Source organism: Pleurodeles waltl, chromosome 12 (assembly GCF_031143425.1).
Source record: "Pleurodeles waltl isolate 20211129_DDA chromosome 12, aPleWal1.hap1.20221129, whole genome shotgun sequence".
Taxonomy (NCBI): domain Eukaryota; kingdom Metazoa; phylum Chordata; class Amphibia; order Caudata; family Salamandridae; genus Pleurodeles; species Pleurodeles waltl.
The window spans coordinates 637,909,302-637,926,511 of record NC_090451.1 but is presented as its reverse complement, the minus strand read 5'-3'; the positions used below and the strand labels follow the sequence as shown (position 1 = coordinate 637,926,511).

Here is a 17,210-nt window from a genome sequence, read left to right as displayed (position 1 = left end):
ACCAACACCTCTGAAATCACTGAGGATAACTCCAGTGAAGATGACCCCCTGTTAGCCAGGATGGTCAAAAGATTGGCTTTGGAAAAGCAGCTCCTAGCCATAGAAAGGGAAAGAAAAGAGATGGGCCTAGGTCCCATCGATGGTGGCAGCAACTTAAATAGGGTCAGAGATTCTCCTGATATCCTAAAAATCCCCAAAGGGATTGTAACAAAATATGAAGATGGTGATGACATCACCAAATGGTTCACAGCTTTTGAGAGGGCTTGTGTAACCAGAAAAGTAAACAGATCTCACTGGGGTGCTCTCCTTTGGGAAATGTTCACTGGAAAGTGTAGGGATAGACTCCTCACACTCTCTGGAAAAGATGCAGAATCTTATGACCTCATGAAGGGTACCCTGATTGAGGGCTTTGGATTCTCCACTGAGGAGTATAGAATTAGATTCAGGGGGGCTCAAAAATCCTCGAGCCAGACCTGGGTTGATTTTGTAGACTACTCAGTAAAAACACTAGATGGTTGGTTAACTGGAAATGAAGTGTGTGACTATGTTGGGCTTTATAATTTGTTTATGAAAGAACACATTTTAAGTAACTGCTTCAATGAAAAGTTGCATCAGTGTCTGGTAGACCTAGGTCCAATTTCTCCCCAAGAATTGGGAAAGAAGGCAGACCACTGGGTCAAGACTAGGGTAACCAAAACTTCCACTGGGGGTGACCAAAAGAAAGGGGTTACAAAAACTCCCCAGGAGAAAGTGGGTGACACTAGAAACAAAGAAAAAGAGTCCTCTGTAGGCCCCCAAAAACCAGAACAGGTGGGTGGGCCCCAAGACACAACCCAAAACAAAGGTGGGTACCAGGGTAAGAACTGGGATGCCACTAAGGCATGGTGCCACAACTGTAAACAGTCTGGGCACCACACCAAGGACACTTCTTGTCCCAAAAACAAACCCCAGAACAAGATTCCAGGGGTAACCAGTGTAGCCATGGGAGATGACTCCTCAGATGAGGAGGTCTTCATAGCCTTCAACTGGAAACAGGGCCCAACAGGTGAGTTGGAGATTCCAGAGGGAAGTAGACACTTCCACCACCTACTGGTGAATGGAATCCCAACCACTGCCCTGAGAGACACTTGTGCCAGTCACACTGTTGTGCATGACAGGCTGGTGCTCTCAAACCAGTACATCCCAGGTGAGACTGCCAGGGTAAGAGTTAGCCTAGACAGGGTCACTAAGAGGCCTGTGGCTTTAGTGCCCATAGAAGTGGGTGGCACTCTTAGCTGGAGAAGGGTAGTAGTCAGTACAGACCTCCCCCTTGATTGTCTCCTTGGAAATGACTACCCAGAGGTTAGTCAGAGCCCAAGAGAGGAACTGGTCCAGTGCCAGTCCTCTCCCAAGGATTCTGGAAGTCCTGCCTCTGCAGTAAATGCAAGTAGGCCCCAGAAGAAAAAGAAAAGGAAACAGAGTAGGAAAGGTGGACAACCTTTAGCCAAGGTTCCAGCAAGCCAAGGAGATTCTGCTCCAGTAGGGGAGAACTCCAAAAATGGCTCTGATAAAGTCCAACCTGACCCACAAGAAGTCCTGGCTAGTCAGGCAACTGTTAAGCCTGAGTGGGTGGCTCCTCAGCTAACAGAAGAAAGAGTGGAAGAAGGGTGTTTACTACAAGATGTGGTGACCCCCCACTCTAATACAGCAGACAGGCACCCTGAACCCAAAGAAGCCTGTAACTTAGCCCCTTCCCTTGTAGGTGAAGAGCTAAAGGTGTGGTTCTGGGCACTGACAGCTGTCAGTGGCCTCTGCTGGGTGTTAGCCTTTATGGCTGCACTATCCTTGGCCTGGTGGTCTGACCCCATGCCAAATAACAAGTTAGGCCCCCTGACCCTGTTGGTCATGGTGGGGTTACTCCAGCTCTGGGTAACCTCTTTGGGTAAGCTAGGGGTGACCCTGGCTAAGATAAGATTAGCAGAGGTGGATACCTCTGACCTCAAAATAGAGAGAATGGGTGAAGACATAAAAAGCACAGACAAGAGGCAGTTCAGACTAGGTCCTATCACTGTGGAAGTGGGCCAGTTCCCCAGAGGGAATGACCTGAACAGGAGGATGTAAGGCAGAGTAGGCCCTGCAACAAACCAGCCATTTCCTCTACTCTTCCTCGCCTGACAGACTAGGAAGACTCTTCCAGCGTTGGCTGAGTCTCCTGGCCTGTGGGCTGGGGGGGGCTTGTGTAAAGAAATGGCTCCCTGTTGCAGTTACCCCCCACTTTTTGCCTGATACTGATGCTGACTTGACTGAGAAGTGTGCTGGGACCCTGCTAACCAGGCCCCAGCACCAGTGTTCTTTCACCTAAAATGTACCATTGTATCCACAATTGGCACACCCTGGCATTCAGATAAGTCCCTTGTAACTGGTACTTCTAGTACCAAGGGCCCTGATGCCAAGGAAGGTCTCTAAGGGCTGTAGCATGTATTATGCCACCCTAGAGACCCCTCACTCAGCACAGACACACTGCTTACAAGCCTGTGTGTGCTGGTGAGAACAAAATGAGTAAGTCGACATGGCACTCCCCTCAGGGTGCCATGCCAGCCTCTCACTGCCTATGCAGTATAGGTAAGACACCCCTCTAGCAGGCCTTACAGCCCTAAGGCAGGGTGCACTATACCATAGGTGAGGGTACCAGTGCATGAGCACTGTGCCCCTACAGTGTCTAAGCAAAACCTTAGACATTGTAAGTGCAGGGTAGCCATAAGAGTATATGGTCTGGGAGTCTGTCAAACACGAACTCCACAGCACCATAAAGGCTACACTGAAAACTGGGAAGTTTGGTATCAAACTTCTCAGCACAATAAATGCACACTGATGCCAGTGTACATTTTATTGTAAAATACACCCCAGAGGGCACCTTAGCGGTGCCCCCTGAAACTTAACCGACTATCTGTGTAGGCTGACTAGTTTTAGCAGCCTGCCACAAACCGAGACATGTTGCTGGCCCCATGGGGAGAGTGCCTTTGTCACTCTGAGGCCAGTAACAAAGCCTGCACTGGGTGGAGATGCTAACACCTCTCCCAGGCAGGAATTGTCACACCTGGCGGTGAGCCTCAAAGGCTCACCTCCTTTGTGCCAACCCAGCAGGACACTCCAGCTAGTGGAGTTGCCCGCCCCCTCCGGCCAGGCCCCACTTTTGGCGGCAAGGCCGGAGAAAATAATGAGAATAACAAGGAGGAGTCACTGGCCAGTCAGGACAGCCCCTAAGGTGTCCTGAGCTGAGGTGACTCTAACTTTTAGAAATCCTCCATCTTGCAGATGGAGGATTCCCCCAATAGGGTTAGGATTGTGACCCCCTCCCCTTGGGAGGAGGCACAAAGAGGGTGTACCCACCCTCAGGGCTAGTAGCCATTGGCTACTAACCCCCCAGACCTAAACACGCCCTTAAATTTAGTATTTAAGGGCTACCCTGAACCCTAGAAAATTAGATTCCTGCAACTACAAGAAGAAGGACTGCCTAGCTGAAACCCCTGCAGCGGAAGACCAGAAGACGACAACTGCCTTGGCTCCAGAAACTCACCGGCCTGTCTCCTGCCTTCCAAAGATCCTGCTCCAGCGACGCCTTCCAAAGGGACCAGCGACCTCGACATCCTCTGAGGACTGCCCCTGCTTCGAAAAGACAAGAAACTCCCGAGGACAGCGGACCTGCTCCAAGAAAAGCTGCAACTTTGTTTCCAGCAGCTTTAAAGAACCCTGCAAGCTCCCCGCAAGAAGCGTGAGACTTGCAACACTGCACCCGGCGACCCCGACTCGGCTGGTGGCGATCCAACACCTCAGGAGGGACCCCAGGACTACTCTAAGACTGTGAGTACAAAAACCTGTCCCCCCTGAGCCCCCACAGCGCCGCCTGCAGAGGGAATCCCGAGGCTTCCCCTGACCGCGACTCTTTGAATCCTAAGTCCCGACACCTGGGAGAGACCCTGCACCCGCAGCCCCCAGGACCTGAAGGACCGGACTTTCACTGGAGAAGTGACCCCCAGGAGTCCCTCTCCCTTGCCCAAGTGGAGGTTTCCCCGAGGAATCCCCCCCTTGCCTGCCTGCAGCGCTGAAGAGATCCCGAGATCTCTCATAGACTAACATTGCGAACCCGACGCCTGTTTCTACACTGCACCCGGCCGCCCCCGCGCTGCTGAGGGTGAAATTTCTGTGTGGGCTTGTGTCCCCCCCCGGTGCCCTACAAAACCCCCCTGGTCTGCCCTCCGAAGACGTGGGTACTTACCTGCAAGCAGACCGGAACCGGGGCACCCCCTTCTCTCCATCCTAGCCTATGTGTTTTGGGCACCACTTTGAACTCTGCACCTGACCGGCCCTGAGCTGCTGGTGTGGTAACTTTGGGGTTGCTCTGAACCCCCAACGGTGGGCTACCTTGGACCAAGAACTGAACCCTGTAAGTGTCTTACTTACCTGGTAAAACTAACAAATACTTACCTCCCCTAGGAACTGTGAAAATTGCACTAAGTGTCCACTTTTAAAACAGCTATTTGTGAATAACTTGAAAAGTATACATGCAATTTTGATGATTTGAAGTTCCTAAAGTACTTACCTGCAATACCTTTCGAATGAGCTATTACATGTAGAATTTGAACCTGTGGTTCTTAAAATAAACTAAGAAAAGATATTTTTCTATATAAAAACCTATTGGCTGGATTTGTCTCTGAGTGTGTGTACCTCATTTATTGTCTATGTGTATGTACAACAAATGCTTAACACTACTCCTTGGATAAGCCTACTGCTCGACCACACTACCACAAAATAGAGCATTAGTATTATCTATTTTTACCACTATTTTACCTCTAAGGGGAACCCTTGGACTCTGTGCATGCTATTCCTTACTTTGAAATAGCACATACAGAGCCAACTTCCTACATTGGTGGATCAGCGGTGGGGTACAAGACTTTGCATTTGCTGGACTACTCAGCCAATACCTGATCACACGACAAATTCCAAAATTGTCATTAGAAATTGATTTTTGCAATTTGAAAAGTTTTCTAAATTCTTAAAAGTCCTGCTAGGGCCTTGTGTGTTAAGTCCCTGTTTAGCATTTCTTTTAGAGTTTAAAAGTTTGTAAAAGTTTGAATTAGATTCTAGAACCAGTTGTAGATTCTTAAAAAGTATTCCAACTTTTAGAAGCAAAATGTCTAGCACAGATGTGACTGTGGTGGAACTCGACACCACACCTTACCTCCATCTTAAGATGAGGGAGCTAAGGTCACTCTGTAAAATAAAGAAAATAACAATGGGCCCCAAACCTACCAAAATACAGCTCCAGGAGCTTTTGGCAGAGTTTGAAAAGGCCAACCCCTCTGAGGGTGGCAACTCAGAGGAAGAGGATAGTGACTTGGAGGAAAATTCCCCCCTACCAGTCCTATCTAGGGAGAACAGGGTCCCTCAAACCCTGACTCCAAAAATAATAGTCAGAGATGCTGGTTCCCTCACAGGAGAGACCAACACCTCTGAAATCACTGAGGATAACTCCAGTGAAGATGACCCCCTGTTAGCCAGGATGGTCAAAAGATTGGCTTTGGAAAAGCAGCTCCTAGCCATAGAAAGGGAAAGAAAAGAGATGGGCCTAGGTCCCATCGATGGTGGCAGCAACTTAAATAGGGTCAGAGATTCTCCTGATATCCTAAAAATCCCCAAAGGGATTGTAACAAAATATGAAGATGGTGATGACATCACCAAATGGTTCACAGCTTTTGAGAGGGCTTGTGTAACCAGAAAAGTAAACAGATCTCACTGGGGTGCTCTCCTTTGGGAAATGTTCACTGGAAAGTGTAGGGATAGACTCCTCACACTCTCTGGAAAAGATGCAGAATCTTATGACCTCATGAAGGGTACCCTGATTGAGGGCTTTGGATTCTCCACTGAGGAGTATAGAATTAGATTCAGGGGGGCTCAAAAATCCTCGAGCCAGACCTGGGTTGATTTTGTAGACTACTCAGTAAAAACACTAGATGGTTGGTTAACTGGAAATGAAGTGTGTGACTATGTTGGGCTTTATAATTTGTTTATGAAAGAACACATTTTAAGTAACTGCTTCAATGAAAAGTTGCATCAGTGTCTGGTAGACCTAGGTCCAATTTCTCCCCAAGAATTGGGAAAGAAGGCAGACCACTGGGTCAAGACTAGGGTAACCAAAACTTCCACTGGGGGTGACCAAAAGAAAGGGGTTACAAAAACTCCCCAGGAGAAAGTGGGTGACACTAGAAACAAAGAAAAAGAGTCCTCTGTAGGCCCCCAAAAACCAGAACAGGTGGGTGGGCCCCAAGACACAACCCAAAACAAAGGTGGGTACCAGGGTAAGAACTGGGATGCCACTAAGGCATGGTGCCACAACTGTAAACAGTCTGGGCACCACACCAAGGACACTTCTTGTCCCAAAAACAAACCCCAGAACAAGATTCCAGGGGTAACCAGTGTAGCCATGGGAGATGACTCCTCAGATGAGGAGGTCTTCATAGCCTTCAACTGGAAACAGGGCCCAACAGGTGAGTTGGAGATTCCAGAGGGAAGTAGACACTTCCACCACCTACTGGTGAATGGAATCCCAACCACTGCCCTGAGAGACACTTGTGCCAGTCACACTGTTGTGCATGACAGGCTGGTGCTCTCAAACCAGTACATCCCAGGTGAGACTGCCAGGGTAAGAGTTAGCCTAGACAGGGTCACTAAGAGGCCTGTGGCTTTAGTGCCCATAGAAGTGGGTGGCACTCTTAGCTGGAGAAGGGTAGTAGTCAGTACAGACCTCCCCCTTGATTGTCTCCTTGGAAATGACTACCCAGAGGTTAGTCAGAGCCCAAGAGAGGAACTGGTCCAGTGCCAGTCCTCTCCCAAGGATTCTGGAAGTCCTGCCTCTGCAGTAAATGCAAGTAGGCCCCAGAAGAAAAAGAAAAGGAAACAGAGTAGGAAAGGTGGACAACCTTTAGCCAAGGTTCCAGCAAGCCAAGGAGATTCTGCTCCAGTAGGGGAGAACTCCAAAAATGGCTCTGATAAAGTCCAACCTGACCCACAAGAAGTCCTGGCTAGTCAGGCAACTGTTAAGCCTGAGTGGGTGGCTCCTCAGCTAACAGAAGAAAGAGTGGAAGAAGGGTGTTTACTACAAGATGTGGTGACCCCCCACTCTAATACAGCAGACAGGCACCCTGAACCCAAAGAAGCCTGTAACTTAGCCCCTTCCCTTGTAGGTGAAGAGCTAAAGGTGTGGTTCTGGGCACTGACAGCTGTCAGTGGCCTCTGCTGGGTGTTAGCCTTTATGGCTGCACTATCCTTGGCCTGGTGGTCTGACCCCATGCCAAATAACAAGTTAGGCCCCCTGACCCTGTTGGTCATGGTGGGGTTACTCCAGCTCTGGGTAACCTCTTTGGGTAAGCTAGGGGTGACCCTGGCTAAGATAAGATTAGCAGAGGTGGATACCTCTGACCTCAAAATAGAGAGAATGGGTGAAGACATAAAAAGCACAGACAAGAGGCAGTTCAGACTAGGTCCTATCACTGTGGAAGTGGGCCAGTTCCCCAGAGGGAATGACCTGAACAGGAGGATGTAAGGCAGAGTAGGCCCTGCAACAAACCAGCCATTTCCTCTACTCTTCCTCGCCTGACAGACTAGGAAGACTCTTCCAGCGTTGGCTGAGTCTCCTGGCCTGTGGGCTGGGGGGGGCTTGTGTAAAGAAATGGCTCCCTGTTGCAGTTACCCCCCACTTTTTGCCTGATACTGATGCTGACTTGACTGAGAAGTGTGCTGGGACCCTGCTAACCAGGCCCCAGCACCAGTGTTCTTTCACCTAAAATGTACCATTGTATCCACAATTGGCACACCCTGGCATTCAGATAAGTCCCTTGTAACTGGTACTTCTAGTACCAAGGGCCCTGATGCCAAGGAAGGTCTCTAAGGGCTGTAGCATGTATTATGCCACCCTAGAGACCCCTCACTCAGCACAGACACACTGCTTACAAGCCTGTGTGTGCTGGTGAGAACAAAATGAGTAAGTCGACATGGCACTCCCCTCAGGGTGCCATGCCAGCCTCTCACTGCCTATGCAGTATAGGTAAGACACCCCTCTAGCAGGCCTTACAGCCCTAAGGCAGGGTGCACTATACCATAGGTGAGGGTACCAGTGCATGAGCACTGTGCCCCTACAGTGTCTAAGCAAAACCTTAGACATTGTAAGTGCAGGGTAGCCATAAGAGTATATGGTCTGGGAGTCTGTCAAACACGAACTCCACAGCACCATAAAGGCTACACTGAAAACTGGGAAGTTTGGTATCAAACTTCTCAGCACAATAAATGCACACTGATGCCAGTGTACATTTTATTGTAAAATACACCCCAGAGGGCACCTTAGCGGTGCCCCCTGAAACTTAACCGACTATCTGTGTAGGCTGACTAGTTTTAGCAGCCTGCCACAAACCGAGACATGTTGCTGGCCCCATGGGGAGAGTGCCTTTGTCACTCTGAGGCCAGTAACAAAGCCTGCACTGGGTGGAGATGCTAACACCTCTCCCAGGCAGGAATTGTCACACCTGGCGGTGAGCCTCAAAGGCTCACCTCCTTTGTGCCAACCCAGCAGGACACTCCAGCTAGTGGAGTTGCCCGCCCCCTCCGGCCAGGCCCCACTTTTGGCGGCAAGGCCGGAGAAAATAATGAGAATAACAAGGAGGAGTCACTGGCCAGTCAGGACAGCCCCTAAGGTGTCCTGAGCTGAGGTGACTCTAACTTTTAGAAATCCTCCATCTTGCAGATGGAGGATTCCCCCAATAGGGTTAGGATTGTGACCCCCTCCCCTTGGGAGGAGGCACAAAGAGGGTGTACCCACCCTCAGGGCTAGTAGCCATTGGCTACTAACCCCCCAGACCTAAACACGCCCTTAAATTTAGTATTTAAGGGCTACCCTGAACCCTAGAAAATTAGATTCCTGCAACTACAAGAAGAAGGACTGCCTAGCTGAAACCCCTGCAGCGGAAGACCAGAAGACGACAACTGCCTTGGCTCCAGAAACTCACCGGCCTGTCTCCTGCCTTCCAAAGATCCTGCTCCAGCGACGCCTTCCAAAGGGACCAGCGACCTCGACATCCTCTGAGGACTGCCCCTGCTTCGAAAAGACAAGAAACTCCCGAGGACAGCGGACCTGCTCCAAGAAAAGCTGCAACTTTGTTTCCAGCAGCTTTAAAGAACCCTGCAAGCTCCCCGCAAGAAGCGTGAGACTTGCAACACTGCACCCGGCGACCCCGACTCGGCTGGTGGCGATCCAACACCTCAGGAGGGACCCCAGGACTACTCTAAGACTGTGAGTACAAAAACCTGTCCCCCCTGAGCCCCCACAGCGCCGCCTGCAGAGGGAATCCCGAGGCTTCCCCTGACCGCGACTCTTTGAATCCTAAGTCCCGACACCTGGGAGAGACCCTGCACCCGCAGCCCCCAGGACCTGAAGGACCGGACTTTCACTGGAGAAGTGACCCCCAGGAGTCCCTCTCCCTTGCCCAAGTGGAGGTTTCCCCGAGGAATCCCCCCCTTGCCTGCCTGCAGCGCTGAAGAGATCCCGAGATCTCTCATAGACTAACATTGCGAACCCGACGCCTGTTTCTACACTGCACCCGGCCGCCCCCGCGCTGCTGAGGGTGAAATTTCTGTGTGGGCTTGTGTCCCCCCCCGGTGCCCTACAAAACCCCCCTGGTCTGCCCTCCGAAGACGTGGGTACTTACCTGCAAGCAGACCGGAACCGGGGCACCCCCTTCTCTCCATCCTAGCCTATGTGTTTTGGGCACCACTTTGAACTCTGCACCTGACCGGCCCTGAGCTGCTGGTGTGGTAACTTTGGGGTTGCTCTGAACCCCCAACGGTGGGCTACCTTGGACCAAGAACTGAACCCTGTAAGTGTCTTACTTACCTGGTAAAACTAACAAATACTTACCTCCCCTAGGAACTGTGAAAATTGCACTAAGTGTCCACTTTTAAAACAGCTATTTGTGAATAACTTGAAAAGTATACATGCAATTTTGATGATTTGAAGTTCCTAAAGTACTTACCTGCAATACCTTTCGAATGAGCTATTACATGTAGAATTTGAACCTGTGGTTCTTAAAATAAACTAAGAAAAGATATTTTTCTATATAAAAACCTATTGGCTGGATTTGTCTCTGAGTGTGTGTACCTCATTTATTGTCTATGTGTATGTACAACAAATGCTTAACACTACTCCTTGGATAAGCCTACTGCTCGACCACACTACCACAAAATAGAGCATTAGTATTATCTATTTTTACCACTATTTTACCTCTAAGGGGAACCCTTGGACTCTGTGCATGCTATTCCTTACTTTGAAATAGCACATACAGAGCCAACTTCCTACAACATCCAATACATGTGAAGTTTACCACTAAGATTCCTTCCTGTATACGGTGTGCCTCCACCAGCTCACCCACTGAATGATAGCAAGCAAGGACATATTCTGAAAGCCTCAACTACCAACAATAATGGCAGGAAGTTTTCAGTGGAACATCTAATGTTTATGCTGTCGGTAATATCAGTAATGTATTAACTAATTGATCTGCTCTTTCAGGGAAACAATGTATTATGATTCAAAATGATTGTAGACTGTGGACTAATCTATCTGTGTTTAGGATGGCATCTTCGGGCTGTTCAAGAAGGAAAGGATTGGTTGTAATAATGTAGTTGTGTGTTTAAAATATGTAAAATACAAATTAAAGACCTACTGAGGAAGGTATAATTAGGGTGCTTCAGAATACAATTGTTAATTTTCTATTTTAAGTATCTCTGTAATGCTAGCTCGATGTGACATTTATACCTGATACAGAGGTAATCTCTAAAGGTGGTGTTTGCTTATATACAGTTATGCATCCATTTAAGTAGGCGAGGGCCTGCAAATCAAGCTTTCCAGACTTATTTTGAAAAATGTTGCTAGTGTTATGATCGCAAATCACTAGGCAGATGTGAGCTATTTTTCAGAGCAGCTGAGTTCTGCACATCCAGAAGCTTCATACAAGCCTTAAGTGTGACAAGGGTCTTCCAGATGTAATACAGTGGTAGTGCCTGATCAGTAAAAGTGCCTGGCACACTAAGGACTCATAGCACATTTACCAGTTTGGAGCTTAGTTGAAGGAAGGTACTGATTTCTCTGCAGGGAATCCTTCCCTGGAAAACATGTGATGGGAATATCTCAACAGTGATCGATAAATGGGTCAGGTAACTTGTGAGACAAACCCCTTCAAGGCATGGTGTAGCTTCCAGTTTTTCTTGAGGCTGACTTAGGCCCTCATTATGACTTGAAGTCCCACCAGTCCAAAGACCGCCAGTGTTGGGCGGAGAGCCGCCGCAGTCGGCGGTGCAGTGGAGGTTGCTCCTCCAGCACCGCCATGTCACCATAACACTGCCCACCTAAATACGATACAGTATTCGGCATGTGTTGTGGTGACGGGGTGCTGCAGGCGGAGCAGGCCCCATGGAAGCTGTTCCCTCCCAGACGACCACCAAGACAGGTAAGGTGATCGTCCGACAGGGGAGGGGGGTGGGGGGGTGTTGTGTGGCGTGTGCGTGAATGGGGATGTGAGTGTGTGTGTATGGAGGGGTGAGTGAGTGCATGTAGGAATGCGAGGGGTGCGGTGTGTGTCGGGGAGGGTGTATTGTGTATGTGTGCGTGCATGTGTGCCCGCATGTATGTGTGTGAGTGGTGTGTGCATGCATGGGTAGGGAGTATGTATGGGGGGCCCTATCGGGTTTGGGGCGTGGTAGGGGGGCCGTGGCTGTTGGGGAGGACTCTGGGGAGAGGGAGGGGGTGGGGGAGACCCCTATCAGTGCCAGGGAAGGAATTCCCTGGCACTGATAGTGGCTACCGGCATGGTTTTCGTGGCTGTACAGAAGCCACGAAAATCATGGCGGTATGCGGAGTCATTATCCCGCAGGCAGGCTAGTGACGGCCGCCGGGCTGGAGACTGCTGTCTCCAGCCTGGCAGTCGTTACCGCCATGGCGGACGGTGTAGTACATTGGTGGTTTGGCTTGAGCCAAACCGCCAATGTCATAAGTTGGCTGTAGTTACCGCCAGCCTGTTGGCGGTGCTACCCACAATTTAACACCGTCCGTTGGGGGTCGTAATGACCCCCTTAGTGTCTTAAACAGAGAAGATAGATATACAATCACACTGCTTTCTTGCAAGTCAAGAATTCAACACCCTACATGTCTAGCTCAAAGTCAGGCTCCCACCCTTCATACCCTTCTTAGTCTTCCAGATTGCAGAGTTACATAGTTTGAAGAATTCCACCCTGCTTTCCTTCTTCACTAAGTTATACACTGTACCTTCCAAAAATGCCACTCCAAGACAGGCATCACTGTGGGAAAAGAAACAACAGTATACTACTCAGTAGTAGCATGCAGAGGCGCACCACTTATTTATTTTGCATCAGGTCTACTCAGATGCCACCCTGAGGGGTTTAGCTCCAGGACAGGGGCCCAACCAAGGGGTTTCTGAATAGAACATCCACCACCAGAGAGATGTGTTGTTGTCTTATGTCACCGGCAAACCCTGCGGTCAAACATGTGGCTCTCTGAGTCTGTCACTTCCCTAGAGAGCCCATTAACTGACTGACCTCCCATAGGCCTATTCTTCTCTTGAGGTAGTACTGTTGCCCCAAGGGCCTGCACTTTCGGTCCCTCCAAGTAATACAATGCTATTTTAGGATTCTGCAGCACCCAAAAATGCAGAGGTGTGATGTGACCTCTGATCACAAAGATGGGGAGGGAAGGAAGGCCAGAGGCTTTGACCAGCAACTACTCTTCAAGAGACGATAAACACACCAGCATCTACAATTAATGAGCTGATGGCTGATCCGTATACACTCTTCTTAAGCCAATGGAGGCACCTGCATTTGTAGGTCATGAGGTGATGCATTCTCAAACATACCCACTTCATGGGCCAATGGAAAGTTCCTTAGCTCTACCTTATGAGACAATGCATCCACTAGCAATTGCACTTCATGAGCCAATGAACACATCCTTATCTGCACTTTAAAAGGCAGTACGTTCACAAGAAAATGGATTGTTTCATCCTTTAAGCAGTTGCACTTCAAGAGGTGATGGACTCACCAACATTTAAACTTCATGAGATGATGAACTCACCAGAAACTGCACGTTATGAGATGATAAACGCATCACTACCTTGACATCAAGAGATGACTAATACGTGTATCTAGACTCACCAGCATGTGAACCTCAAGGGATGATGAACTCACCAGTATCTGCACTTCATCAGAGAGCTCCAAAATGTCACCCTCAAACTGCCCTGTGGAGACATTTTGGCAGTGCACTGTCACTTTGAGGCCAGTCCTGCCAGCTGCCTTGGTGTGTAGAACAACAGAAAAACTATTCTCTGGACCAACAATCAGAGGGACCTAAAACAGAAACAAGGACACACGGTGTGATACATTAATTTACACCCATTTCTTTTACTATCTAGTGGATGGCTGTGAGAACTGTGGTGTATTATATGGTGTGGTTAGGAGACCTCACTGTGTAATACACTCACAAACTCGTCTTGGGTCCAGTCAGGCTTGTTTGTAAAACCTCTAGCTTAGCCCTGGGAAAACTGGCCCATTCCACTTTATTTTCTCTTCTTTACTGCTTTAAGGTTAGTCTTTATTGTTCTGTTTTCTTAAACACTGAAATGTAGTTTCTCTCTGAAAATATTTAATTTGCTTTTTGTCTTCCATGAGAGTTCTGGCTTTTCTTAAGTGCCTTATTATCTACTTTCTGTAGTGAAGTACAATAGTGATGCAGCTATTCACATTAAGCCACTTTAAATCATAATTCAACTCCACAATTGGACAATCGTCTTTGGAGCTTTCTAGCCACCAGCTACTACTCGCCACTCAATCCAAACTCTTAGTTCAGATTCCCAATCTACACTCCAAAAAAATTATTCAGCTATTCATTCTGGACGTCTGACCATATAAACATGAAAGCATGACCACAACTAAGCGACATTGTCAATGGGCAACTAGGAACTCTAATACAGCCACAAGATACATGTTTTATTAGGGTCAGTGGTTTCAGGTGGAGGACACTGGCACTAATTTTTGAGACCAGGACATATTACTGTTTATCAGAATTTGACACAGAGCAACAGAGATACATGTAGAAATAAGAACAGGAGGAACTGAAAAGCATTAAAACATTGACAAAGGGGAACGCAGGGATGATAAAGAACCTGGAAGAGATAAATAACTGGTGTTGTATGGTGGAGGGAAGCGTGGGGTGAAATAAATGAAGTCTAGACAGCACTGGTATTCGGCAACCACAGGTTTCAGCAGTGCCAAAGGAGAGCTCCATTTGAAAAACGTGGGGCTCCTTTACTTCTATTTTTTTAAAAAAAGGCTCTGAAGCCAGTCACTGAAGCTAGTTATTATCCTGCATTCCTCTTACTTGCTCTTGCATGTGGAATGGACTTTTAACTGAAGTGTGGGACAATACATGAATTACTGAATGGTTCCTTAGTCAGCAATGCTAACTATAGCACTTAAGATTGTTTTAAGTGCTCTCAATTCTGGCTGAGATTATCTGAATGGACTAGAAAAGTATCACTTAGTCAAGTGTAGAATCTTGGTTTAGAACTCCTGGTCGCTACATTCTCTTTCCTGTGCTTGCATCACCAGCATTCCATTTAGCATGGGTTCCGCATCAGCAGTGGTGAACAGCATCAGGCTATCCATCACTCAGGGTCTCAATTTAACCGGCAGAAACCCAGAGCTGGATAACAGCTCCCTGTTCTTGTTCGTGGATATGGCTTTCTACTTCTTTGTTAAATCCACAGTAACATTTTTGGCATTCAGGTTTATCAAGTGATAAAGATTCACCAACTCTCCTCTTTCAGATAAGGAGTGCCCAAGTGTTTTGTGCCCAAGTGTTTCCAAATCCACATACCCCTATTAAGAAGTGGCACTGTGTGGTACTTTGAAAAACCCTTGCAAAATGTGATAGCATGGTCCAGCATTTTCTGAAAACTAGCTCAAATATGCATGCTTTGGGTGCTTGTCTGGGATTTATTTGGTGTTCTACCATAAAGCTTGCCTTGTGCAGAAAATGCTTGAACATACGTGTAAGGAAATGCCTCCTTGGCATGGTTACCCCCTGACTTTTTGCCTTTGCTGATGCCAAGTTATGATTTGAAAGTGTGCTGAGGCCTGCTAACCAGGCCCCAGCACCAGTGTTCTTTCCCTAACCTGTACACCTTTGTTTCCACAATTGGCACACCCTGGCATCCAGGTAAGTCCCTTGTAACTGGTACCCCTGGTACCAAGGGCCCTGATGCCAGGGAAGGTCTCTTAGGGCTGCAGCATGTCTTATGCCACCCTGGGGACCCCTCACTCAGCACAGACACACTGCTTGCCAGATTGTGGGGGTCATTCTAATCTTGGCGGGCGGCGGGAGCCGCCCGCCAAGCGGGAACCGCCAGAAGACCGTACCGCGGTCAGAAGACCGCAGCGGTCATTCTGAGTTTCCCGCTGGGCTGGCGGGCGACCGCCAGAAGGCCGCCCGCCCGCCCAGCGGGAAACCCCCTTCCACGAGGATGCCGGCTCCGAATGGAGCCGGCGGAGTGGAAAGGGTGCGACGGGTGCAGTTGCACCCGTTCGCGATTTTCAGTGTCTGCTATGCAGACACTGAAAATCTTTGTGGGGCCCTGTTAGGGGGCCCCTGCAGTGCCCATGCCATTGGCATGGGCACTGCAGGGGCCCCCAGGGGCCCCGCGACACTCGTTCCCGCAAGCCAGGTTCTGGCGGTCAAAACCGCCAGAACCAGGCTGGCGGGAAGGGGGTCGGAATCCCCATGGCGGCGCTGCCTGCAGCGCCGCCATGGAGGATTCTTCAGGCCAGGGGAAAACCGGCGGGAAACCGCCGGTTTCCCTTTTCTGACCGCGGCTTTACCGCAGCGGTCAGAATTGGCCTGGATGCACCACCAGCCTGTTGGCGGTGCATCCGCGGTCCCCGGCCCTGGCGGTCTATGACCGCCAGGGTCGGAATGACCCCCTGTGTGTGCTGGTGGGGATAAAATGACTAAGTCGACATGGCACTCCCCTCAGGGTGCCATGCCAACCTCACACTACCTATAGGTATAGATAAGTCACCCCTCTAGCAGGCCTTACAGCCCTAAGGCAGGGTGCACTATACCATAGGTGAGGGCATAAGTGCATGAGCACTATGCCCCTACAGTGTCTAAGCAAAACCTTAGACATTGTAAGTGCAGGGTGGCCATAAGAGTATATGGTCTGGGAGTCTGTCATGCACGAACTCCACAGCACCATAATGGCTACACTGAAAACTGTGAAGTTTGGTATCAAACTTCTCAGCACAATAAATGCACACTGATGCCAGTGTACATTTTATTGTAAAATACACCCCAGAGGGCATCTTAGAGATGCCCTCTGAAACCTTAACCGACTACCAGTGTAGGCTGACTAGTTTTAGCAGCCTGCCACACACCAGACATGTTGCTGGCCACATGGGGAGAGTGCCTTTGTCACCCTGTGGCTAGTAACAAAGCCTGTACTGGGTGGAGGTGTTTCTCACCTCCCCCTGGAGGAACTGTAACACCTGGCGGTAAGCCTCAAAGGCTCACCCCCTTGGTTACAGCACCCCAGGGCACTCCAGCTAGTGGAGTTGCCCGCCCCCTCCGGCCATGGCCCCACTTTTGGCGGCAAGGCCGGAGGAGATAATGAGAAAAACAAGGAGGAGTCACTGGCCAGTCAGGACAGCCCCTAAGGTGTCCTGAACTGAGGTGACTCTGACTTTTAGAAATCCTCCATCTTGCAGATGGAGGATTCTCCCAATAGGGATAGGGATGTGCCCCCCTCCCCTCAGGGAAGAGGCACAAAGAGGGTGTAGCCACCCTCAGGGCTAGTAGCCATTGGCTACTAACCCCCCAGACCTAATCACACCCCTAAATCGAGTATTTAGGGGCTCCTAGAACACAGCAAGATAGATTCCTGCAACCTAAGACGAAGAAGGACTGCTAAGCTGAAAAACCTGCAGAGAAGACGGAGACACCAACTGCTTTGGCCCCAGCTCTACCGGCCTGTCTCCCCACTTCAAAAGAACTGCTACAGCGACGCGTTCCACAGGGTCCAGCGACCTTTGAAGCCTCAGAGGACTACCCTGCATCTAAAAGGACCAAG

At 49.3% G+C, this 17,210-nt stretch overlaps 1 protein-coding gene across 1 annotated transcript in view; it reads right to left on the bottom strand.

Moving 5' to 3' along the window:
* The window catches only part of NUP210L (nucleoporin 210 like), a 201,320-nt gene that overhangs the window by 57,074 nt on the left and 127,036 nt on the right, over positions 1-17,210 (bottom strand). The window contains exon 31 of the mRNA XM_069216017.1: positions 13,276-13,434. Within this exon, the coding sequence (XP_069072118.1) occupies positions 13,276-13,434 (159 nt within the window). The remainder of the gene's footprint in view (positions 1-13,275; positions 13,435-17,210) is intronic.